This window comes from Chroicocephalus ridibundus, chromosome 10 (assembly GCF_963924245.1).
Source record: "Chroicocephalus ridibundus chromosome 10, bChrRid1.1, whole genome shotgun sequence".
NCBI lineage: Eukaryota > Metazoa > Chordata > Aves > Charadriiformes > Laridae > Chroicocephalus > Chroicocephalus ridibundus.
This window is the reverse complement of record NC_086293.1, coordinates 9,055,869-9,080,359: the sequence shown is the minus strand read 5'-3', so window position 1 is coordinate 9,080,359 and position 24,491 is coordinate 9,055,869. Positions and strand designations below refer to the sequence as shown.

At 52.2% G+C, this 24,491-nt stretch overlaps 1 protein-coding gene across 1 annotated transcript in view; it reads right to left on the bottom strand.

Annotated features, from left to right (window-relative positions):
• Positions 1–24,491, bottom strand: part of PLXND1 (plexin D1) — an 83,872-nt gene that overhangs the window by 16,882 nt on the left and 42,499 nt on the right. Inside the window, exons 14-26 of the mRNA XM_063347778.1 lie at positions 24,180–24,279; positions 20,812–20,951; positions 19,859–20,026; positions 17,483–17,573; positions 17,026–17,301; positions 15,979–16,128; positions 12,149–12,263; positions 10,930–11,037; positions 10,127–10,239; positions 8,771–8,878; positions 7,586–7,716; positions 6,964–7,162; positions 1,061–1,207 (exon numbers count right to left, since the gene is read on the bottom strand). Coding sequence (XP_063203848.1) covers positions 1,061–1,207; positions 6,964–7,162; positions 7,586–7,716; positions 8,771–8,878; positions 10,127–10,239; positions 10,930–11,037; positions 12,149–12,263; positions 15,979–16,128; positions 17,026–17,301; positions 17,483–17,573; positions 19,859–20,026; positions 20,812–20,951; positions 24,180–24,279 — 1,846 coding nt within the window. The remainder of the gene's footprint in view (positions 1–1,060; positions 1,208–6,963; positions 7,163–7,585; positions 7,717–8,770; positions 8,879–10,126; positions 10,240–10,929; positions 11,038–12,148; positions 12,264–15,978; positions 16,129–17,025; positions 17,302–17,482; positions 17,574–19,858; positions 20,027–20,811; positions 20,952–24,179; positions 24,280–24,491) is intronic.

Sequence of the window (24,491 nt, the reverse complement as noted above, 5' to 3'; positions counted from 1 at the left end):
GAACCAGAGGGCAACGCTGCGCCTTCGCTTTGCAACCTAGAGGTTCCTTTGCAAATACTGCTTTTCAGTAGCAGCATACAGAGCCAGCATCCTTGACTATGAGAACAACGTGAATGCACAGGTGAAGTCCAACTCTCTCCATGGCATTAAATGAAGACGTTATTTCACTTTGTATACTATGCAGGTTTTCTCTGAAGCAGAGGTTCAGTTACCAGCAATGTGGGGGATTGCCAGTGAGTTAGCACTAACCCTGCAGTTGCTCTCCTTCCTCCGACATACCCTGTTCATACTCTTCTTTCTCTTCTAGCAAAGTAGGAAGCAGCCGCACTTCCCCTGCTCAGACTTATGAAGTTACCATTTCTGCCGAGAAAGCTAATACTTTGCGCCCTGCTGCCAACCCCTCTCGGTCTGCACTGTAAATTTACAGGTCAATTGGTAACAGGAATCCGCAGAGGATGTGGAGCTCGAACCTGCTCTGAGTTACAGTGATGCACATCTGGGGTAACCCACTGTCTTCAGTGAAGCTGCTCCAGATTTATGCCAGGTAATTGAAAGCAGGATTTGACCCGGGCTCTGGAAAGGCGTTTGCTGAATTCTGTGTCAGGCGCTGGAGGGAAGCGAGCCCTTCACACGCACAGCCCTCGTCTGCCCTGTCCCTGCAGGAGGCATTTTGCAGAGCCGCTTTGCAGCACCAGCCCCGTGACAGCCTGGGCAAAGCCCTCACGCCGGGACTCGGGGTCACAGCCGGCACCTTCCCACGGCTAGTGAAGATGCTCTTTTGCTGGGAATGGTAAACCTGTTACTTTAACTCTCTGAATACAGCAGAACAAACTTTCTTACCTCCCTCCACCCCTAATCTGAGCCCACCGCGGGACAGTCATGAAAACAAACTGTCATCGCGCGCCTTGTTCTGTAGCTGTGAGCTTAGGCAGCAGCAAGGTGCCTGTGCAGGTGTATAATTTACATGGTTATCACGCCTGCATGGGCACCAAATCATCCTCTTGCACAGCTACCCCCACAGGGCACGCGCCCGTCAGACCCCTGGGGTGTACGTACTCACCCTCGGCTTTGCCTCGATGTTCTCCCTCAGGAGCCACTCCTCGTTGAGGGTGTACCTGGCTTTCCCCGTAATGGCGTCGATGGACCCTTTGTTAATCTGCTGTTTGATGGCACAGATCAACAGGAAGAAGGGCTCTCCGACCGTCTCCTGGGGAAAGGAAAGAAGACCAAGTAAGCACACCGGACCTGGTGGTGGTAACTCCTTCCCGCGGCATGGTGGCGACAGGCTCTGCACGGACACTGAAGTTGCCTCTGCTCATCAGGGAGCTGGACTGATCCACCGCAAGCGCTGCAAATGGCTGGTGGGTGCTCGGAGCCATTGCCCCCCCGGGCCGACTCCCACCAGCATCTCTCTGAGGCTGCTCAGAAGTTTTCAGACTTGTGGCAACGTGACAGCACAGATGGGGAAGAGCACATAACAGCCGACAACAGCCGCAGGCAACTTTCGGGGAGGGTGAGCTGTGATTGTCAGCATCAACATACCCCATCCAACTTCTCCAGCAAGTACCGCGGGGCCGTGGATTGCCACCAACAGGCTGTGCCAGCATTTGCTGTCTCACGGGCAGAGCGCTCGGGTACCGCTCAGAAGGTAGGGGCATATGCATCGCTGTGCTGAGTGGGTACGTGCATGCACGATGCTCAGCAAAATACAAATGTGCATGAATTTACATGTGAAATTACACACGAACTTCAGGGAGAATCTGGCACACTCCAGTACAGAGATGTTTCTTGCAATCTGACAGGGCGCAGACTGTACAACGTACTGCGCTCAGCAGGACCAGGATGGAGCTGACGTGCACAAAAATCCAGGTCTACAGAGATACTTGGGCGCCCAGCTTTCTCTCTTTTCCCCTCTTTGCACTGCCTGGTTTGCCATTGAAATCCATGGAATTGAGCCCACGGCATGTGCCTGTGGCTCTGGGAACCAGTGTTCATACTTCTCATACCACAGCAGAGCCCTGATCACAGCAAAACAGAAAGGATCAGGGTCAACAAGCTGTTCCCATGCGACAGCAAGCAAACACATCATTTAACTCCTTACATTCATCAAACTTCGTCTTACAGGAGAGAGGTGAATTGTGACACTGCTGCAATGAAAACAAAAAACATAACAGGGAGCAGCTATTTGCGATGCGGTTCAGCTACATGGTTTAATGCCAGATTTCTGATCCACTTCTGTCTGCTACGCTGATGTGCAAGTAAAACACTAGCTATTTTCTTAAGGAACTTTTCAGTACTGGAGTACATCCCATTCTCCCTAATGTTCATGTGCAATTTCCTTCCAATGAGGCAAGTGCAAATTATTGCACATTTATGTACGTTCTGAGCATCACACACCCCCCACACAAACATTCCTGCCATCTGAAATCCTACTCAAGACAACAGATATCGAATGATTTTGATATTTCTCAGCTAGGAGCTGCTAAATCCTGTTCAATCTGCTTCTTAATTAAGACTTGGTGGATCTTTTATTCTAATTGCCCTATAATTGCTAAAGCAATTAGTTTGATGTCAATTTTGATTGGGCTGTGTTTGGCGCAGTTGTCGATAAGACACTACAGCAGGGCCGTAGGTGGGCATGCACCATCTGTGCCAATGGTGCACCCGCTTGATTTTCTGAGGGCAACTTTTTTATGAACACAGGGAAGCTCCTTGGGCCTTCTGCTGGGGTTTAATGACTTCCTGCAATGCTCCTTCTGAGCACGCAGCATGAAATGGGCTCGGGAGAAGAGCTGCCGGTGCTGGAAATGGAGGAAGGCACGGCTTCCAGAAAGCGGAGAAAGATGTGAAGTTCTGGGGACGCGGAGAAGTTGAGGATCATGAACAGAGTAGGGAAAGTGTCAGAAGCCATAAAGAAGAGTTAGTTTCTGAGAGAAAGGTGGGAGTACGAGATAGCAAGCAAGAGGCTGACACCGGCACGGGGACATCCCCTGGCTGCGGTACCTGCCTTCCCCACACTGCGAACGGAGGAGCGTGGCCAAGCTGACCCCACGCAAGTGCCGACAGATCCCGATGCTGGCCCTGCTACGAAGAGGAACTCTGTTTATGTCGCGTGTGCGCGAGCCCACAGCAGGGACGAACGCGGGGCTAACATCAGTGCCGGGGTTTGGACCCTGCCCCGTGTTCCCCATGGGAAGCTCTGGCCCTGTCTGCGGCTACAGAGAGACACGAGGAGCTGCCAACAGCTACGCGGCTGCCTCCAAAACCATCAAAAATTGTGAGTCCTGCTGATGCAGGAGCTCTTTACAGCTTGAAACCGTCACAGGCTGCAGGGGTCGGGGCTGACCGTGGGGCACTGGGAAGCGGAGGAGCGGCGTTCGGACCCGCCGCAGCGTGCGTGAGCAGGACTGGCCTCATGGGAAGGAACGACAGCGCTCTGCCGGAGAGATACTATTTCTGTTTTGGCTTTTTGGCTTTCAGGCTCAGGAACTGTGGGATGTTATGGAAATCTGCAAAAGTGCTAATCAGACAGCAAATTTCAAAGAGGGGAAAGCAGGGCTGGCAGGCAGGGACTAGAGATAAAATGGCAAACTTGGAAACCTCAAGCGCTGTTCAGAAAACTCATCTGGAAACGAATCAAAACTGTCTTTGGACTTGGCTAGTTGGGAGAAAGGAAGTTTAACTAGAAGAGATCAGTGCTGATTCAGGACAAAAAAGTACTTAAAAAAACACAGTCTGGGGCCTTTTTCCTCCTATTGTGAATGTATTTTAATGAGACTTCATTTTCATTTTTGACTGAACTGTTACGGGCTCTTAAAGCTACCCAGGGCACTGAAATAACTTTGCAGTAATGGAAAGCACAGTTCAAGGCTGGCATTACTTGAACAGTTTCACGCACCGTGAGTGTGGGAGGGCTTGGGTTTTATATGCTTGGGAAAAAAAAAAGGGTTTAGAGCACAGACTGGATTCACATGTTGCTGCCCTATTAACAAGGCTGACAAGTCATTAGAGATGTCCTCCCAGGAACACGTTACAGCCATTTCCAAAATGTCTTGGTGAGGCTGGGGTGGGAAAAGCACAGAAAACAGCTGCTTATCCCGAGTGCCTGCTAATTTTGGGACGATTATCTATTTGCATTCTGTGAAGAACCAACCCTCAGCTCCATCCCATATGCAAAACTTTGGGAAGCTTGGACCCAGACCTAAAAGCTGAATTCCAGGACCTTAATTTTCCTTTAATTCCCAGTCCCCTGATCCTGTTAGGAGTCAGGCACAATGGTACCACGGTATCTCATGGGGAAGGCTTTCTTTCCAGCATTTTCCACCAAAGCTGTAGCAGAAAGTAGAAACATGGACCATTTTATCTACAATTCTCACTCAGTTCTGCAGAAACAGAAGTCTGCATCGATTCTGCAAATGCTGCAAGTTTCCTCTGAATCTGGTCGCGAGCAGCAAGCCTCCTGCTAGTTCTCCATCACATCTCCTGCACGCACCCAGCCAAACCTCCCCCGTCGGAGGGGTGGCTCCATCGCCTTCAGGTGCCCTCCACATGTTCAGACCACTAGTGACTGTGGCCTGCGACTCCTTCCCAGTTGAAGACAGCTTCTTCAAATCATTTTCCCCCAAAACACAAATGGACGGACTGTTAGGCAGAACATTAATACAAAACAAATGTTTCGAGCATGTAGCGTTGACTTACAAGGGAAAATACAAGCACTTGGAATTTTTCCACTGCACAACGGCAGGGACCTTTGCAGCAGCTGTTTCAAATAGACGTTGTGATTAATGGGGATAATTCAGGAATGAAAACCAGACCCATCGTCACACGTCTGACAGACCAGTGCTACAGGCAGGCGGGCAGCCTCTTTTTTTAACCAAGAAATGCCTCTCTGAAGGCAACAGAGTTTGATCCAGAGGAAAGCAAGGCACATGGGAGGCGTTTGACTATTGCTAGTATTTAAATCACAGCCCTGAGCTGACACCAGCCCGCGTGTGAGGAGATGCCGTCTGTCTGACGGCAGTGGCTCCGTGCTCATTTGCGCGGCAGGGAAGGCCCCGGCTCTGCTGACCTGGACCGAGACCTCCCATCCCTTTGCTGAGCCCATGTCCACCTGCGACAGTCAAAGGGCCTCTCCGGACATTTCTGTCTGATCAGTTCTCCTCCTCCTCCATATTTCGGCAGGCAGCGTGGTTTCTCCTCTAATCAGGTCCCCCACCTTCACTGTGGGGCACATGTGATGTGAATGTCTCTTGGAAATCAACTCTTTATTGCACTCTAGCATTTGCTTTTAAGAAATGCGAAATAGGCTGCGGTACAAAGTGCCACGATGGTTTGCACTGCCATGGCACACGAAGCGAGGAGGGGACTGCAAACCCAGCGTGCTACGTTAGCCCCTGCTGAGGACCCATCCGCAGACGGATGGAAATGCAGGTTCAGCTGGTGGTCCATCACTCTGCTAAGGGCCCCCGCCGCCCTGCAGGCCTGCTCCCGTCCATACCTTGTCCTTCCTCCTCCCTCCGTGGGGCGGGCCAGGGCTGCACGGCACGGGAAAGCCAGCTCACAGCTCACGCTGGTATCACCTCAGCCGCAGGACAGCCACCGGCCCCGACACAGACTCTGGCCAAGCCCATGGTGATGGGCACCTCCACGCCAGGCGCCCCAGGAGAGGGCGGTGGGCCAGCACTCCCAAGTCCCTCGCCATTAATTAGCTATATAACGTGCCCAAGTCTTCAGGCCCGCGTGATAAGACTCAACTTTCCTCTTCCCCCCCCCTCCCCGAGAAAGCCTTCTTGCACAATGTCCATTTTTAGCACAAACTGGCGTTGGATCAGATGCCTCACATGTGGTCTCCACTCTCCAAAAGGAGAGATCAGCACTTTTTTTCTCCAATGGTTTAACTATAGGCACAAAAACTGAAGCTTAAAAAAAAATGTCATGAATTCACTCTTTTCTGCTCTTACAGGCTGGATAGTCACGCTGCATCAGCACAGACATCCTAATTCGGTCCTGTAACTTTTCTTTCATTATACTGGCTAACTATTTGAACTAAAATTAAAGATTATGAGTTACAAAAGCATAGGCTTTAGGACAAAAAGTGGTCATCAGCTGGGATCAGAAGACATTATGATACGCATGAGGACAATACAGCATTGCTTATGTGGCTATAGCAAACACTTCGGGAAAAGAGATTTTTCAAAGGCTTTTTCAAGACTCTCCCCTGTGGGTATAATGGGGTGTCCTCCAATTAACTGCCATGGAATCAATTAAGTTATTGCTCAATTCTTCTGGGAAATTCCAACCAGAACTGGCAAATGTTGGAGATAAAGCACTGAGCAGATGGACTGCTGATGTGCTCCGAGATGCCAAATATATTCCTTTTCGTTACCATCGGAAGACAGTCAGGCTTCTGGGACAGGAATCCCTCCTCTCCTGCTAAGATCTGTCTGGCCAGTATGGAACCACGAGGACTCCTCCCACATAAGAAGCCCCACATACCCCCAGGCACTGGCACGGAGCAGCCTCCAGCCCCGGTGCCACCGCGGCTCCCGACAGCCGGGGCTCTCGTGCTCAAGACAGACAATGCTGAACTGGCTGCGTGAGCTGGTCAGAGAAAACAACAAATAACTGGAACGGTTTCCAAAACCTCAAGCCATTCTGGTTATTTTTCAACCCCCCTACGGCTCTCTTCTCAAGCATGGTGAAAACGTTACTTTGTGCTCTGGCCTTAGGAAAGGTCTGCCACGAAGTCTGATCTCACCAAATCCCCAGGCAGAAGTGGAGAAGCAACTGAACTTACGGTTGCTTTTCCACACTTGAACCTTTCGATACTCTGGAGTTTGTCAACCATTAGTGCCTGTTCAAGTGGCAACGCTGGCAGGTCCTCAGCTGTGCCGCGCACCCCTCGCTGCCGCGGCATGCAGTGCTGAGCTCACACCCACAACAGCAGTCATCTGGTTCTCTTACTCTGAGATAGCTGTACATGCAGATGGACATCCAGTTGGTGAGCATCTTCTCCACCACAGATTCTGTTCTCCTCAGCATCAGCTTGGGGTTTTTGGAAGCTGAAGCATCTATTAGATCCACCAAGAGGTCCTTCATGATGCTGGTGTAATACTCCAGTTTCCCATGCAATGCAATAGTAAGCAGGGAGGCCAGGTTACATCTGAAACACAGAGCTGTGTAAGACTCAAGGACCAATACAACAAGACTAAACTGCTGACTGGCATAAAAAAGCCCCAAAACACACAGGCAGCATTTCAGACAATTTTCATGAGCCTTCTCAACCGTGTTAAAACTTCAAACCCTCTTCCAGTGCTGCAGGACCTTGGGTCAGCTCACACCCTCTTACCGGTAAACCAAGTGTTCAGGGATACAAACACTCATGAGTGAGTCACTCACTGTACCTTTCAGTGCTCTTCAGACTAACAGAGGTTTATGGTCGCCTGTTTCTAATAGGAAAGTGGGAGGCAAGTGTAACTCAACCTTCAGCTGAAACACACGGCTCCGGTCACGGGCTGGATTGCTTACAGGTTAGGAATAAATCATTCTCCTCCAGCTGCCAGGTCTTTTGTTCTGAAGCTCATACCTGTCTCTAACAGCGAAATCCTTCTGTTGCTCGAGAGCATGGACGAACACGATGAGAAAGTGCTTGTTGTTGAGTAAGGTGGAGAACAGCGAGATTCCTTCTTCCATATTGGGTCTGCAGTTTTCAGGGATCTAAAGAGAAATTTAGAAAGCAGAGTGAGAAAAACCCTTCTGCTTGTTTTCCTCCAGCTTTTATCATTCCCGACTGCAAGGATGTCCCTGCTGAACGCAGAGGTGCTGAGCTGAAGGCTCAGGTCAGCAGCACGCTTTACTGGCAGGGGCACGACTGCCTCCGGGGCTGTATCAGAAGCAGCTCGGCCAGCGGGACAGGGGCAGTGGCCATTCCTCTCTGCTCAGCGCTTGTGAGGCTACTGGAGTACTGTGGCCAGTTTTGGGCTACCCGCTATGAGACAGATGTTGGCAAATGGGAGCAAGTGCAGCTTAGGGCTGCCAAAACAATTAGTGGGCGTACGAGGAGAGCTGGAGAGGGCTGGGTTTGGTCAGCCTTAAGAAGAAGCGATAAGGGGAGATCTTACTGCAGTCTTCAGCTGCCCCACTGGCAGGGGGGAGGGCGGAGAAGACAGAGCCAGGCTCTTCTCTGCTGGCACAGTGCTAGGACGAGAGGCAAGGGACACCAGATAGAGCATGGGACACTGATTAAATGTAAGGAAGGAAATTTTCACCTTTCAGGTGGTCAGTCAATGGAACTGGGGGACTTCCATCCTTGAAGACATTTGTCGCAGCTGGACAAGGCCCTCAGCAACCTCATCTAGTTGGAGCTGCTTTAAGCAGATCTCCCTTCCAACCTAAGTGACTGATTCTTCAGTTCCTCCTTCTTGCCCACATGAAACCCAGCTCTGGGACAACAGCTTTTACCAAGCCCCTGCTTGGGAGAAATCTCCTTTATGATGAACTGCGGACTGAGGTGACGTACAATGTGATACACCCAGGAAGAAAAACCCACACTGGAGCAGGGGAGAATCTCGGGACAGAGCTCCGTGTGAGAGCAGATCCACAGATCTGCCGTCTCCAATCAGCCAAAGCTGATTTGAAGCTGGTATGTGTTAATTGTTTTCAGTGATTAAGCATCCCCCACGCACCACAAGAAAGCACGCAGCATTGTCAACACACGCGAGTATGGCTTGCAACCACTCAGGAGTGTTTGTTTTGTTACTGGGTTACTCACTTTCCATTCCCCCACCAGGAGTGGATGAGTTTCCTGGACCTGGGAGCCCACCTGGGAGCTGAGCTGCTGGGACGGCAGGATGTAGCACTCCTCGTAGAGCGAGGAACACTGCAAGCAAGCATAGCGTTAGCGGAGGGCGGCTGCACCCCGCCAGGGACATCCTCCTTCGCCGCGCACCGCAAGGGAACGAGATGGAGAGACATGTCATCGGGACTGAAGACCACCCATTAGGAAGAAATGCATGGGTATGGTTTACAAACCCTTTAACACTTTGCAAGAGGCTCTTGAATGAGCAAACACCACAAGAATGGGGGGAGGCAGATGTCTGCACAGACACGAGGCCGTTAGGGTAGGGAGACTGCAAATAGACTAATTTGACAGCTAGAAAAATCCCAGAAGAGAACGCATTATAGAAGACTAAGTCAAAATAGAGGAGTACTGTGTGTTTTAACATATGTAACTTTTGAAACAGATGGGAAAAATGTTTAAATCTCCAACATTCATATAGCAGACGGATTCTTAAAGACTCTAGCGTGCAGATATATAGAGATTGGATAACTTAAAAACCTGAGTAATAACTACTAATGAAACACTCTGCAGTCATAAATCATCATCTCGCTCCTCACCACTGAAATGCAATTGCCTCAGGGGTGAAATACAGCCGCTGTTAAGGGCCCACAGCGACACAGCGGAGCAGCCGGTGACGGGAATTATGGCACCGGCGCGTCTGGTGCGGCCCTGGAGGAGGATGCTGGGCAGACAGACTGGGACTGGGAGCACAAGGGGCGTCTTACTGGGAGCGCCATGCACCCAGCCTTTGCCGGAGAGGAGAGAAAGAGGGAGATGGAGACATCCAACGAGCTCCTAAGGACCGGCAGAGGAGCTGGGGATGCTGGGTAGAAGAAAAAGCCCCCTCTCCCTGAACGTCGCCAGCAGCTACGCCCTTCAGCCGCCCTTCAGCCACCCTTCAGCCTCAGCCCCCACCGAACAGAGTGGGGTGACACTGGAGCCCCTGGGGAGAAGGGGGAGTCCCCAGCACTTTCTGCTCACGGGAGAGAGTGCTTTCGGAAGAGGGTGTCCAACGGCATCAACCGGGCGAGCCAGAGCGACTGTGAAGACGGTGCCGCCGCTGGGCTCCTATCGTGTGCGAGCGAGCCTGACCCTACTTCACACCCCAGGAGCTACAGCTCAACTTTTGATGATAATTGAGGCTGAAATACGTGACAACTAAATATATAACAGTGGAATGATTTTGTTACACTATAATGACGCTTTAGAAGGGGGAAAGCACAGCCCTGATCTGGTTAGGAGGGACCTGGGAGCGATTAGGTGCCCGTGACACGCTTATCACCTTACTTTGGGGAAGAACGTCCGGGTGACAAAGTGCTTGTACTCCAGGAACGGGATTCCCTGGCTGCGGTTTAACTCCTTGGTCAGGTCTGTCATGTCTGTCTGCAGTTCCGCAAAACCTTACACAAAGAGACCCGCAGATGGTAAGAGCTGCTATACTCCACCAGCTGAGACAGTAAGCAGGCTGGCACGGCAATACGTGGCACGTCTCATCTCTGCCTCCTCGAGCCTTTCCCTCGAGTGGGCTGAAGCAGGGCTTCTCGAGGAGCAGCCGATTGCGTCGGGGTCTAACCATCAGCATCCCGCAGTGCTGATGGAGGGAATGGGTCCCCTGCCTCCAGGAGAGCAGCCCCCAGCGGGTTCTGCAGGAGGAGGACCTCAGCCCGCACAGCAGAGTCACGGGCCGCGGGGACAGCAGATGCAGATGCTTGCATTGCCTTCTCCCATTGCTCTAGCAGGAGTGTGCCGCGATTTCTGTTGCACTCGACGGTAAAGCACAGTACAGGTTAGTGTGGCCTTCAAGCAACCCTGTGACATGGCCAAGGGACGTTAAACGAGGACAGGTAAACCAGTGGCACTGAAGGTCAGTGGTTTGCCTGAGCCAGGCAGCAAGACAGCGGCACAGCCACACTTCCAGCCGCTGAGCCACATTCACAAACCCTGCCGATGCTCGAAGGCAATGACAGAAATTCTCCTGTAAATAATTCTACAAACTTCTACAGAGTAGAAGGCGAATGGCTTCAACCCTGCTATTCTGGCGTCTCCCTCCCAGTCCTGGCTCCTCCTTGGCGCCCAGCACGGTGACTTACCTTTGCGGATTTCCTCCCGGATCTGTGACTCCATCTCCTCCATCTGGAGCAGGGTTTTCTGCCAGTAGCGCTCTGCTCTGCGGCTCTTTGTGCAAAACACAAAGAGAGCTGGAAAAGAGGAAGGGAACGAGCCTTTTGGACTAGGGCTTAGGAGCAGCTGCAGCTGGGATCAGAGCGGTCCTCCGCTGACACGGGTGCAGAAAGCTAAACTCAGTCTTGGTTTAACACCTACAACAAGACTGGTATCTGATCAGTCAGTTGTCAATTATCTGTAAATAAGTAAAACCAGATGGAATTTAATGATCGTGCTGTAACTGTCATATTCGGTTTAGGTCTGGGCTGTTTATATTCAGCTTAACTGTATATTAATGTATTCCAGCTGATTAATGAACACAGATTTTAAAGACATTTACCACCTGTATTACACTGTTCATGTCTGACAGTCTTCCCATGCCTCCAGAAATATGTTTCTAATGACGGGTGGTGCATTTAATAAATTGTGTGCATTATAACCTTTATTAAAAATAAATTAAGTCCCTATTAGAAACACCTGATTTGCTGTGAACTGACAGGTTTCTTGCTGCACAGTCATTCTGGACATGCGATGAGAAGATACCCTAGCCAAAGGACACAGGTGTGTTGCACAGCTTCCAGTGAGGTTAGCAAACTGTTGTGTCTGCTCCAGATCTGCAGCTAAGGACGCTCGCTCTCTTCTTCATGCTCTTCGCCAGGCGCCTGTCACTGGCTGTTATTGATGACAGGACCTCGGGCTTGGTGGGCCTTTGGGATGGTCTGGGACAGTCATGCCTGTGAGCGAGCCCTGTTCAAGTGAGTCCAGTCCAAGACCAGTTTCTCACGCCTTTCTCTATTTTGTATTACAGTAGCTACTAAGTTACTATAGAATTACTATACACTAAGTATATAGTACACTATATACTAAGTATTTGGAGGAAAAGGGTAAAGTTATAAATACCACAGGCTCAAGTAACAGAGCTGAACTATGAATGCAGCCAGCAAATGCCCCACACTGCAGGAAGCTTCGATCCTGGGTGCTGGCTTGGTCCCATACAAAGAAGAGTGGCTGCTTGCTGCACCCAGACCAGTGTCAGATACCGCACAACAGCAGCACTCAGAGGTTTCCTAACGTGTGAGTAAGTCACCTTCACCTCTCCACATCTAACGAGAAAAAACGTGGAAACTCATTGCTCTGTTCCCTTACCTACGACGGAGAGGACCAGCAAGATGCTGCAGATGACAATGGAGACGATGATCGCGGTCTCTCCTCCCCCAAGGTGCAGCATCGCAATTGTGTAGTTGAATTTTCCAACTTGGATCTAGAGAGGGAGAAGGAGGGTGGAAATGCAGGAGCTGAGCAGCCCGTTGCCAAGCGGCTCAAAGGTGGAGCAAGGAGGGACTACGGGGCAGTGCCCAGCAGACCTTCGCCCAAGGACGTACTGACCACGCTGGCTCAGCCCACCGGGCTTCGTGGGGAAGCGCGCTGTGCCTTTCACTGCTGGATCTCGGGGACTTCGTGTGTCTCAAAAGAGCCCAATTCCCTTCCTGTGTGCTCTGGTGGAAAGCCGAGGCTGGCTCACAGCAGGCTGCAGTACCACAGTGGTGCCCATCCCCGGGCCACCACAGGGCTTCGGCGGCAGAGCCGCAGGCTCTAGCGCACATCATGGCCCCGCCGTACCCACCCCAGAGCACGAGACAACCCCTTCTTAGAGAGTTCACCTCACCATATAGTACTGCCTGTACTATTTTTACTAGAAAACCACTTCCACTAATCTGACTTTGTTACGCCTCTGAATGGCCTTTGAATCCCAGCTGAACTCTCCTTTCTCCTCCAAAAGCAGAGCTGCTGCCACTCAGGAGAAGGAGGGCAAAGAAACTTCAAAGTCTTTGAAATATAAATAAAGTAAGGAAATAAAAATAAACACAATGAGACCAGAGACAAGTAATGATCTTGCGGCTAAAGCAGTGAACTGGGTGTCAGGAGGTGCTGGCTCTGCTCCCGGCCCGTATTTCTTGTGACATCAAGCACAAACCACTTGAGCTCAGTCCTTCGGTCTCCTGATCACCAGAAGGGAAGAAGCCAACACACATCACAGGCAGGCTGGCGAGTTTGCTCAGCGCTGTTTATAAACGGCGCTCTAGGCCTCTGGGATGAAAGGACTCAACAGCATCATCTGATAAGGAAGACTCATGACCACACAAGTCTTTCACTTCTGGAAATGCAAGTTTCACTTCTCTCAAGGAATGAGAAGCGAGAGAAACTTGAGCAAAAAACCTGAAATGAGGTAGGGAAGAGGTGGAATAATCTTATGATTACACCTGTGTCACGGAGCACCTCCAGCAAAGGTGCACACTGTGTTTAAATTACAGTCACCTCTCAGCAGCTGGGCCGAAGTAGTGCCACAAGCGGGGCCTTCCCACCACGTCCATGCACCAAACATCGCGTAGCTCACAGGTCCATGCCCATCAGGAAATCCAAGCAGTGAGGGCAACTGGTGAGGGCACTGGAGGCATCCAGACAAGCCCAGAGCTCTGCCCCTGTGCTGCTCCCACCACAGGCAAGAGAGGAAGGACCACCCTGCCGCAGACAACACCAGCTGCCGTCACCCAGGGTCAGGAAAACTTTCAGCACCTCCAACCATCAGTGCTGGACCACACGGCCAGGCTCCCGCGGCTCCAAGCCCCAGTGTGCCCTTGTATCAGCCCTCAGATGGACTCTGGCGCTGGTGGGTTCTGGGATGCTGCCTCTGGGCAGCATCCAACACTAAGAGCTTTTGTCTCTACCCTGGTGTGTGCTGGTGGGGTGCTGAGATGCGGGATGGGGACAGGGAGCCACAAGCACCGCACAAGCATCTACAGAGGTTCGTTTCACAGTCTGCGCAGCACCCTGCCTAGCCTCAAGATTTCCACCTCTTTTGTCTGAAATGCTGCAATGAGGCAAGTCCTCGATGTGTTTTGAGTCTTTTTTTTCCCCACCAACTCAACCTTTTGCATTTGCCAGAGGAGAAATCCCACGCTTGCTGTTTAATTCAGTGTTTAAACAGTTTGGTCATGAACAAAAATGGGTTTGAAGGCCTCGGCAAGCTTCTCTTGTTTATTTGTATTGCTCTACTCAATACATTTTTTTGTAAGGGCAATTAGTTAGGCTGCAGGTTAAATGACAACATTTTCTGTCACCAGCATGTGGTGGGGTGCAGAAGGGGCCAGCGGACACCCTGCTCCCAGGAAAAGCTGTCGGGATGGCAGGACTCCTGGGGCACGGGGCTGCCTCAGGGGTCACCGCGAACTGCGCTCCAGCCCACCTAAGGCGCTCCCAAAAGAGCTACTTGAAAGTGACCCCCAAAACACAGGGAGGCTCAGGACCCCCATCTTCATCACCTACAGACAGCTCCTGCTGCCCCAGGTGACTTGCTAACATGGACCTGGCCTGAGAACACCTTCACAGAGCAGGCATCCCCAAAATCATGGCCAGAATTAAGATCAACAGTGGGACACGTTTTAAAGGGCTGCATCCTGTGCTCCAATCACTGCAGATACGAGCTCTGCCATCTAAACAAGAACAAACTGGGCAGTCACGACAACAGGCATCTCGGCTTGCCAGAAGAGAGACCTTGCACCAGCAGGCGAGGCTTCCGCAGCCCCCCACAGCTGTCCTTGACGCAGACCAGGTAGGGACCCCTGCGCAAGCCAGGCCCCGTGTGATCAAAGCCATCACAAGAATTTTACAAAGGCAGCTGTTGCCGACGAAATGGCCAGCGGGCGATAACTCAAACCACGTACGAAGGCTTAGTAAGTGCGCGCAGACGTGAATACAAGTTGATTATTTAGCTGCACTCTCACTGCTGGTACACTCTTAACAGCTATGTGATGCTTTAGGGCTGGGTATTCTCCTGCTTCCTAGGAACCTACTAGGGCATTGTCCTGAATGTTTTTTATAAAACCAAGACTAGCAAACTCATAAATTCCTTTTCTTCCCCAATGGGATTTCCCTGTTTCTCAGTTCTCACTAAAACCAAAATTACCCTATTCAAAATTTCCATTAAAATGACTTGGGAAATTCTGCTACTTCTGCATTTCCATACTTCCAGTTTGCCACAGAATTTCATACACCACAGGCTGTAACCAGGAAACCGGACAACCCTGCCAGTGAACTGGTGGTGCATCTTTGCGCCTTCTGGGCAGCACAAGTCCACAGCCTCGTCACCTCCCGTCGCAGCCGTCCTCCTCCTCCCTGCCCACACCGCAGGCTCCCACCATTCACTGTTAACATGGGGACTGGGAAGGGGCTGCAGGGTCTCAGACCACGGCGAGGGAGGCGTTTTCTCCGCAGATACGAACAGCCATAGTCACATCCCTGCCTGTCACTGGGCTGCATGTGACATGAGGGAAACTGAGGGCAAGAGGAAGAGTTATGTCAAGCCCTCTGTGGAAGAAAGGACAGTAACAAAGTATTGCGAATTTTGCAGACGCGAAGATGAACAGTCCTCAACGCTGAGCTCCTTGTGGTGACAAAATGTCAGCCCCTGGGAAGCAACACAGAACTTTCCAGCCCTGTGCACTTCTCTTGCCCTGCCCGGTCACAGGCGGGGACCCATCTCCAGTGGCTCATTGCAGCTCGGTGAGGGTCACGTTCTCATGCCCACTTGCAGCTCTCTGCTGCTGGCAGGAGGCAGCCAGCTGACCAAAAACTGTATGGAAATCCCCAAATGCATCTCATGAGGGGCAGGAAAGACAATTACCGCAAGTGACAAAAACTCACATGCCTGGGATTTCACAGCGCCTTACAAGAACTGACAAAATCTTCCTGCCCCCAGCTTACAGCACGGTCAGTTCAGCGGCAGCCCCTCTCCGTGACCCAGGGCAGCCCTAGCACTGCATACGCACAGTGTGTTTTGCCCACCCGTCCGTGCAAGGCAGCCCGTGAGCGTTCCTGGCCAGTGCCTGCGCCCACAGCGGGCTCCTTCGCACTCAGGGTTTGCAACAGGGACCCCTTCTGCCCCGTGTGCTTGGAGCATGGAGGCTCCTGGCACTCACCGTCACTGGTAACTGTCTTTCCGAGGTGCTCAGCGACTCGTTGACAGAGCAGTGGATGACTTTGTCTGAAACAATCTGGATCTCGCACGAGATAAGGCCGATTTTCACTTGGTACTCGTTGCTTTCCAGGCCCAGGCTGTCAGGCTCTTTCTAAGGACAAAAATAGAATCAGGATGTCAGTCTTTAGAGTAGCAGTTGGAATTGCAATGGATTTTCCTACTTTACTTTCCATATTCCCTGCTGTTTTTCAGACCTGGGAGGACTCTCCCTCACCAAGGACATTTTTCCGTCACTCCACAGGAAACCCAGAACCAAGCCATTCCCCATTTTCCTGTTTCCCATTCCTCGCTCAGCATGGGGCATGGGATGAGCAAGCCCCTCGTGGAACCTGGAAAAATCTGCTTTTGATCTGTCCTGGCTGTGCACCGCAGATAAGGATCTAAGCGCCCACCTGGGAGGGGGGAAGGATGTACAACAGAGGAGATAGCCAGGAGATGCGTCTGCAGAGCCTGAGAAAGGGGGAGTGCGTTTCTCAAGCACGTTGCAAGCAGTGAGGATATCCTGCAGCGAACAATGGCCTTTGAATTACTATTGCGCATTGTCCAAGCCACCCAACTGCTGTATCCCAACTTCCTTGTTAACTGAGCTGAATTCAGTAGCCAAAGGAGAAGAATGCATGACCTGATTCTGCAGGAATAAATATCTATTGTCAGGACCTTCTGGAGTACCTGCCTGATTTCAGGCCAGGTTCTTTTTCATATGTGCAGTATTTTATTTAGCTTCTTGCTATTACATCCTTCAAACGCAGCTCTGTCAACATGCCTCAAAGGGCATCCTCAGGTCACGCTGCATCTCCCAGTGAAGACTGATGCAGGGACAACAGACTGAGCTAGAACTGCCTGCTCCTGCCTCTCCCGTCCTCATCCGCCCTCCTTCTCTCTCCTGCCTTTGTGAACACCACTGTGCTGGCACTCCAGATTGAAGAGCTTCCCAGTGGGGAGCAGCAACGCCCCAAAAGAAGCAGAGCTGTAAATGCCACTCTCTTACGTGTATAACCAGAGTTAAGGGCTCGCCAGGATGGTGCTTGATCCACTTCTCCTTCTTGGCTGTGAAGAACTGGGGGTCGGCATAGTACTCCAGGCTGAACTTGCTGATGTGCAAGGCCTCCTCGGGGTACATCTCCTCATCCAGAGCCGGACGGTCGTCCGCATAGAGGCGACCGTTGAGATAGAAATCAACGGGAGCGGGCTTGCTCCCCACAGTGATGTTGGAGGCAGCTGGAGAGGGGCAGGTGATCACAGTGTCGGTGTGAACCTTACAGCTCTGAAAGCAGGAGAGAGCATGTACATCAAAAACCCGACATCCTGAGTGCTCCCACCCAGCCTTGCTCCAGCCCGATCCGTAGCATGGGCTAAAGCCTCAGCTTCACACCCCAAACGTCTTCAGGCACCGGGCACGCAGCCCTGATCCCAGTTACCAGGCGATACCCAGCAGGGACACCCACCGTTTGCTCTCTGCCGATGCCACGGACCACCATGGACACATTCTGGACCAGCTCAAAGCCTCTTCCTTCCAGGGTGATGATCCTGCCCCCACTTCAAGGAGAAGGGAAGAAAGAGGGTGATCACAGAGGACAACACAGAGCAGCGAGGTGCAATGGCTGGGTGTCACCTGATGTCATTTTCTCAGGGATGCTTCCTGGTTGCTTGAGCAGAAAACGTGACCCAACAGCCAAAGTCTTCCTCCTACTTGCAGCAAGCACCCACACTGCTAGCAAGATATCAGGGAGGGGAGGAGGAGCAGCAGAGTCGCTGTGGTGGAACGGGGGGACCTTTTCCCGCAGCAGAAAACTGTCCCCCTTTCTCCCACTCCCCAGAGGAGCAGCCTGCCTCTGCACCCAGGGGTACGCGGCAGGTCACCCAGGCCACCAGTGGTGTAAGACGTGAACCTCCAACCCCTCAAAGCAAAGACCAGGAGATATTCCCTGCTCCTGCCCCGCGGCGACCCAGAGAACTGTAAGTCTTGGAGAGGGAGAAGACCCCTTTATGGTTGACAGGGATCCCACATCTCCCAGACACTTCTGATTTAGATCAAAATGTGAAAGTTGTTTTGTGTTTTGGATCTGCTGCCTGGGGAATGCGAAACATGGGCCTCTCAATGTGCAGTCAATTAACGACAGTAACGAGGGCCCTGATGCACACAAGGCAGAGCAAGGGAAGGAGAACCAGCACGGCTTGCCTGCTCTGGGCAGCAGAAGCTATACCCTGTGTTTACCTTCCCCTTCCTCTGTATCACAGCTGGTCTGTTTGGAGCATCTGTCAGGAACAGTCAGGACTTAGAAATCCCGTTATCTCAAGGCCACTCCAGACACAGTGACTTTGGGTCCAAGGCCCTGAAAGTCAGGTCGTCTGAAGTCTTTTACAACGCTGTAGATATTATCACGTAGTTATGATCCAAGTTTCTAACTAAGAGCCTGCAGACTAGTTCACAACTTCTGTTTTGTTTTAAATTTTGCTTACACAGATTATTTTAGCAATATGATAAGACAAATCAGATCCAGCTAAATTTCTACAGAAGTTATTGACCCCCTCATGGTCGACAGCCCAGCAAAGCACCAGAGCAGTCGGACTACACAAGCCACCAAGCAGTCTGAAGAGAGGGACTGCCGTCACCTTCTCAGCCATCTGAAATTTGGAAACTGCTCTAAGTACTAAGCAGCAGACTAAGGTGACGGAGGAATACCCTGGTGGTTTCCCTTGTGAATATGGGCAGTGACTTTCTTGCACTGTCTCTGTGCTGAGATGCCGCTCTCGCCACTCGGCATAGTTCGCAAGCCGGCTAGGAGCTGGGGTTGGCTGAGTCACTGCTGCGCCTTGTCATTAACTTTCCCACAGCCTGCATCTTTGGCACGGCACTTGGGAATGCCGAGGCACAGCTTTGCTCCAGGGGGATCAGCCCGCCAGAGCCTGCGGCGTGCCTGCGCCGGATTCAGCGTGGTCCTGCAGGCACAGGCGCTGGACTCTCAGATTTCTTGGTCAGCCCTGGGTTTTCCCGCCTCCACAGCCAAGAAAGGTGGGGTTTCACCACAGTATCCAAAGGAACAGGAGCCTGAGAGCTCCACAGAGAGACATGAAATTAAAAGCAACACGCTTTAAAAATGAAATACTGTGACCTCAGGGAAGTTTGAAATCCAAAATTACAAATTTCAGCTTATCCTCCAGCAGTTTTACTGCCAAGAAAAATCCTCAGGGTCTCATAGAGGCCTGAGACCTGAACCTAAAGCACCCACCAGGTGTACACAGTACAGTTACCAAGGCTGACTTTTTTCCATTTCTTAAATGCACTGAAATGAGCTATGGACAGTCCTGGTGTGTGAGACCTCTTCCACTCCAGTGCTGGGGTACCTGAAGCGCCCCAAGAGCACTCTACGGTGCCCGCTTTGTCCCTGTCTGCAAGGCAAGGTGTCAGACCCCAGGGCTGAGAAAGCCCCTTTCTCCCTGCAGGACCCTCTCCCACCAGCCCGGAGCCGTCCCCCTCTGTTGCAGGAAGATGCAGACACGTGCCAGCTCTGAAATGGAAGTCATGATGCTACAACAGCCTGTCACAGGCCCCGACACCATGCCCTGCCTCTGCCTGTGCTTCTGTGACTCCTGGGCTCCTGACATAGGGTTTGCTCGGGATCTACTCCGCCTCCGGATGGCACAGACAGGGTGCGTGAGCGTTGCCTGCAGCAGGCTACACCAGGGTACTCCAATTAGCTCTGTACTTTGATGGGAGAGCACTCTTCACTTTTGCATTCGGCAAAAATTAAGAGGCTGATCTCAACAAAGGCCACAAATCCTGGCAGACCTGGCTGTCCCCGGTAGGGGAGGGATCTCACCTGATCTGGCTCTTTTTGGGGTTGATGTCTGATATAATCGGGTTCTTCTCATACTTGAACGTGATGTTGTAGCTGGCACAAGACTTGTTCTCAAACTGGACACAGACTCGCACGGCCGTGGTGAGCTCCGCGGACGGCATGGTGCAGGTGATGGTGCTGTCGTTGCGGCTGTGCAGGGAGAGGCAGGGTAAGTGCCGAAAGCCACGGCAGACAGAGCAGCCGGAGCCAGGCACCGCGGACCTGAGCCCCGCCATGAAGCGAGGCGTCAGCAGAGCAGGCAAGAAGGAGCTTCCAGTCACATCCCAATCCCCTGTTAATTACATTGCCTACTAACAAGCAATTCTGAGCATATACCATCCCAGGCTGCCAGACTGATTTCCCATACAGCCAAAGGAAAAGGGCAGGCTCCTACTTTTTCCCGCTGATGAGATGGGGACATAGAGGATGAGAGGTTTGCAAACTGCCATGGGAGCGGGACCCTGGGTGTGCAGGTGCCTTCTGCCTCCAGCAGATCTGGGAACGAAGCCCACGTCTGCTTCACTCCCAGCGTTTTGGTCCTGGTCCCAGCGCCCCCAAGACGCCCGGCAGCGTCCTGCGAACGGTGCGCGAGAAGCACTTCATTTGCTGCTGGTCACCATCACCACATCACGGCAAGACCAACGCCATCGCTTTGCCAGAGAAACCCGCCCCATCCTGGTGTCAGGCACCCGCACCGCAGCTCTGCCGCACCGCGCCAGGGACAGCAGGCTGACGGGGCGCTGGACATGGGGCAGGCGGCAGCCAGGAGGGATCCCAGTGGGGATGCCATGATGGCTCCAAGGCTAGCAGCAGTGTGCACTGGTGGCCCCCATCCAAACCCCAGCTCTTCCTGAACTCCTGGGGAACAGTATCATCCTTCCTTATGCTTTGGTACTTGTCACTAGTTCAGTGCCAGCCCCCAGACCCAGTCCCACCTGAGGTCAGTGCACTGCTTGGAGGTATTGACAAGGACACGGAGCTCGGAGCCGACATCCAGCCTGCTGCCTCTGATGGTCACTCTGGTTCCTCCAGCCTTCGGGCCATTCAGGGGATATATGGACTGCACCATGGGAAGCTAAAAACAAAGGGTAAATCTGTTTTCTAGCCTGGTAAATTCATATTTGGATACCCCACACTGCATGTAGGAATTGCGTCGGTAAATCTAAGTATTCAGTAATGTAAGACTCTGAAACAGCAGCACAGCAAAAGCTTTCACCGGCAGGGTTTCAGAACAAGGAGAAAGGTACATGTGCTGAGGAGCGAGATCATGTAAAACCTCTGTGACTCTCTGCAGTCCCTAAATTCTGGCAATAAATGAGACACGAGTCCAAACTGGAGCCCAGGATCCCACCAGTCCCTTGAGATCTCCCACAGAGGGTCCCGAGCTGGCGACAGCTCAAGGTCCATCAACAAAAGGAGATTTCTCATTCATTCCGGCTCCCACCATCTCCGCCCTTCCAGATCCATTTCCTCCTGAATGTGAAGCTAATGCTAGAGCCCCACTGGATGATGGCCTTGAGATCTGTGAGCAAAGCCACCTGGGTCGAGAAAATTGAATATCAAACTCCTTCTTAAGGAAGCTTCAAACCTGAATCTCCTGAGGCGACAGGAACTAAGGGGGAAGTTACTTTGCCTCTCGCCATTTTCAGCAGAAATTAGCACGTATGTTATCTGCATTTGCAGCCCCTGGAAATCTTCCTGAGATTTCATGAGCTTGAGGCTTTGATAACTAATGCAGCGCTGAACCCTCATGCCTGCGACACAGAGCGCCCCAGGAGAGTCTGCTGGGCAACTTCCCCACTCCGGTTTGAATAAGACACCAAGGGCAGAGCAAATAATTATTTCAAGACCCTTCCACAAGGCACTCGGTAATTCCCTGTCAAACGCTGCAAACCCCGGAGGCGGGAGGCCCGCCGGGCTGCGGAGGTTGGCTGCTGCCCGCTCACCGCCGCAGCCCGTCCCTCGCCGCAGCCGCAGAGCGAAGCCGCGCCGAGGCGAAGAACACGGGCTGCTCCGTACCGCCCGCTGCCAATGCCCTTCCCTGTCAATCCCAGGCACACAAACATGCTTATTAATAGCTATCCTTGCCCTTGTCCTACACTCAGACTGCTTTATTTCTCTGCAGCCATTTCCTCTGTTGTTTCTGATCGTTACCCTTTTCCACAGGATTCATTTTCTTAATTTGTATTTCTCTGAGTGTCTGCAGGCAGCTGTCTCCTGCCCTTCACCCCTAACCTCTGCATTCAAATCTGCAGTTACAACAGCAGAGAGGATTATTCATGTTCCCCAAAGCCCTCCAGCTCTTCCCCTCAGCAAAAGACAGTGGCTACTGCTCTCCGTGCATTGCCAGCACTGATCGCCTCCATCACAACTTTTGCAAAATCAGCTCATTTGGCAAATTCAGCTCATCCATAGCCTGCTATAATATCCTGGAGAAGCCCCTCAATCACGTCCCTCCTTCTCAGCAGAATTACAGCTGAATACTGTCTCTTTTAGATACATCTAACAGGGACTTTGAAAGGTGTAGCACACAACAATATCTGGTAATTTACAAAGGGCTTTCTTTGGAAGGGCAGTTCCAAAAGTCTTTTAGACTTTTCCAGGTAAACTGCTAACAATGCTCAAGCTGAGGTCTCACCAAGACCAGCCTTGCATGGTGTAGTCTGCTCCATCTTCATGCCATTGTGTGTGAGAGGAGGATCAAGAAAACTAAACGGCATTGCTGCGTTTGCAAATGGTGCAGAAGCCACTTATGGTGTGGAACACAGCAGCAGCTACACATCGTGCAGCTTCACTCCCTGACACGCGCATGCACAGAACAGGGCACCGTCTCACCCCTCCTCCAAACTTTACTGAGACAGACACAAGACAGGTTTCTGCTGTGCCACCCGAGCAGAAAACAGCTCCTCTCCCTCTCCCGGGAGCACAGCCTTTGCCATAAGCCCGCTCAGGAGCTGCCAGCATAGAGCTGTCATGGACCCAGTCTCGGTTCATCGACTGGCTTTTGCTCCTCTTGCTTTGTTTAGCACTGGTGCTTTTACAGGTGTTTCCTGAGAGGGCTTTTCCTTGCACTCCGAAAGCCAGCAAAGAAGCCGCCCAGCCCTTTCCCACTCTTCGGGCCCTTCTCCTCTTTGTCCAGAAGACAATCGGCCCGACAGCGGGTGATGTGGCCGAGTCAGCACACACATCCTGATGGCAATGCTCCAGAAATCCCAAACCCAAGGTCTGATACTGGGTCGCACCCCAGCTGCACCTTGCTCCCCTCCAGACTGCTGGATCTCTAAGACATTTTGGATGTGAACATGGATGCCTGGAAACGATGGGAATGGGTCCCAGCACAAACGCCCCCCTGGGAAGTAGCGCTGAGCCAAGCCTGGCAGAGCCCTGGCGTCACCGGTCCCCTCCTTGTGCGCTCCAGGCCTGGCTCTGCTGCGGGACACTGGGATGTGCCCTGCCTGTGCCAGCTGCCTGCTGGAGAAACCTCCCTGAAATACATGCCTAGCACACCACCAGGTACAGGATAGGGGATCACAATCTGTGATCCTGCCCTAAATTCCTCACAATGGCTACCAGGAGTCATTTCCGGGCTCAAGTCCTCCCTCAAGCCACTCGACTGCAGCACAGTCGATCCTCCCCCAGCCCTTGGCCCCCACCCTGCTGTGTTTGCCCTGGACGCCCAGGAACAGCCTCTAGCCAGGGACCAGGGTGCTTGTGGGAAAGAGAAGAAATGCACGGATTTCCTTCAGGTTTATAGAGATGAAAGTTATCTTTGTGAGATGGTACAGTACAGAGCTATAAAGGGCTTTTCTTTGTATAATGACAACGGGGGTTAGCTCAAGTCTAATCCCTACACATTATTCTCATGCAAAAACTAAGACAATCTCTGCAGCAAAAAATACCAGTTCTAAATAATGTGAGTCTATGGTATGTAACTTCCATAGCACAAAGAGAGTTTGCAAGACTCAAAAAAATCTCACAGGCTGTAATGGCATTTTAGCAAAAGAGGAGGAAGAAAAGTGAGCCCCTTTTTATAGCAGGAGCAATGATGACCCAGCCAGGGTAAGGGACAAAGCCCTGCAGGAGCTGTGACCGGGGTGGGGTTGCGCATGACACCCCAGTGGCAGTCCCCGGCCTTGCCAGACCTCGCTCAGGGGAGGGAACAGGCCAGCTGCTCCTCGAAGACCCCGACGCTTTCTGTCGTAGACCCTCCTTCTGGGGGTGCGGGGCTGCAGCCTTCTTCTAAGGGGTGCAGGGAACCTCAGTGTGAGAATCACCGAAGAAACATCCCGGAGCGGCCACTCACCACGTAAGAGTATCGCTCCCTGGACCTCCCTTCCCGGCTCACGTTGACCGTCACCACATCAGAAAACGCCTCCTGAGCCTCTCCGGTCTGGCAGACAATCCTGCAGACGGGAAACGGGAGGTTGATGGTCATGCCACCCCCACCAGAGCCCACAGCCGCTGCCTCCTCCTCCTCCGTGCGCTGCCTGGCGCCGGCTGCGGCACAGTCCCTGGCGCAGGGCACCCACGTCCCACCCAGGCCAGGCCAGCGCCCCGCTCCTGCCCGGGGACCCAGCGCGGGGACAGGCACAGGGGACACCAGAGGACAGGGACG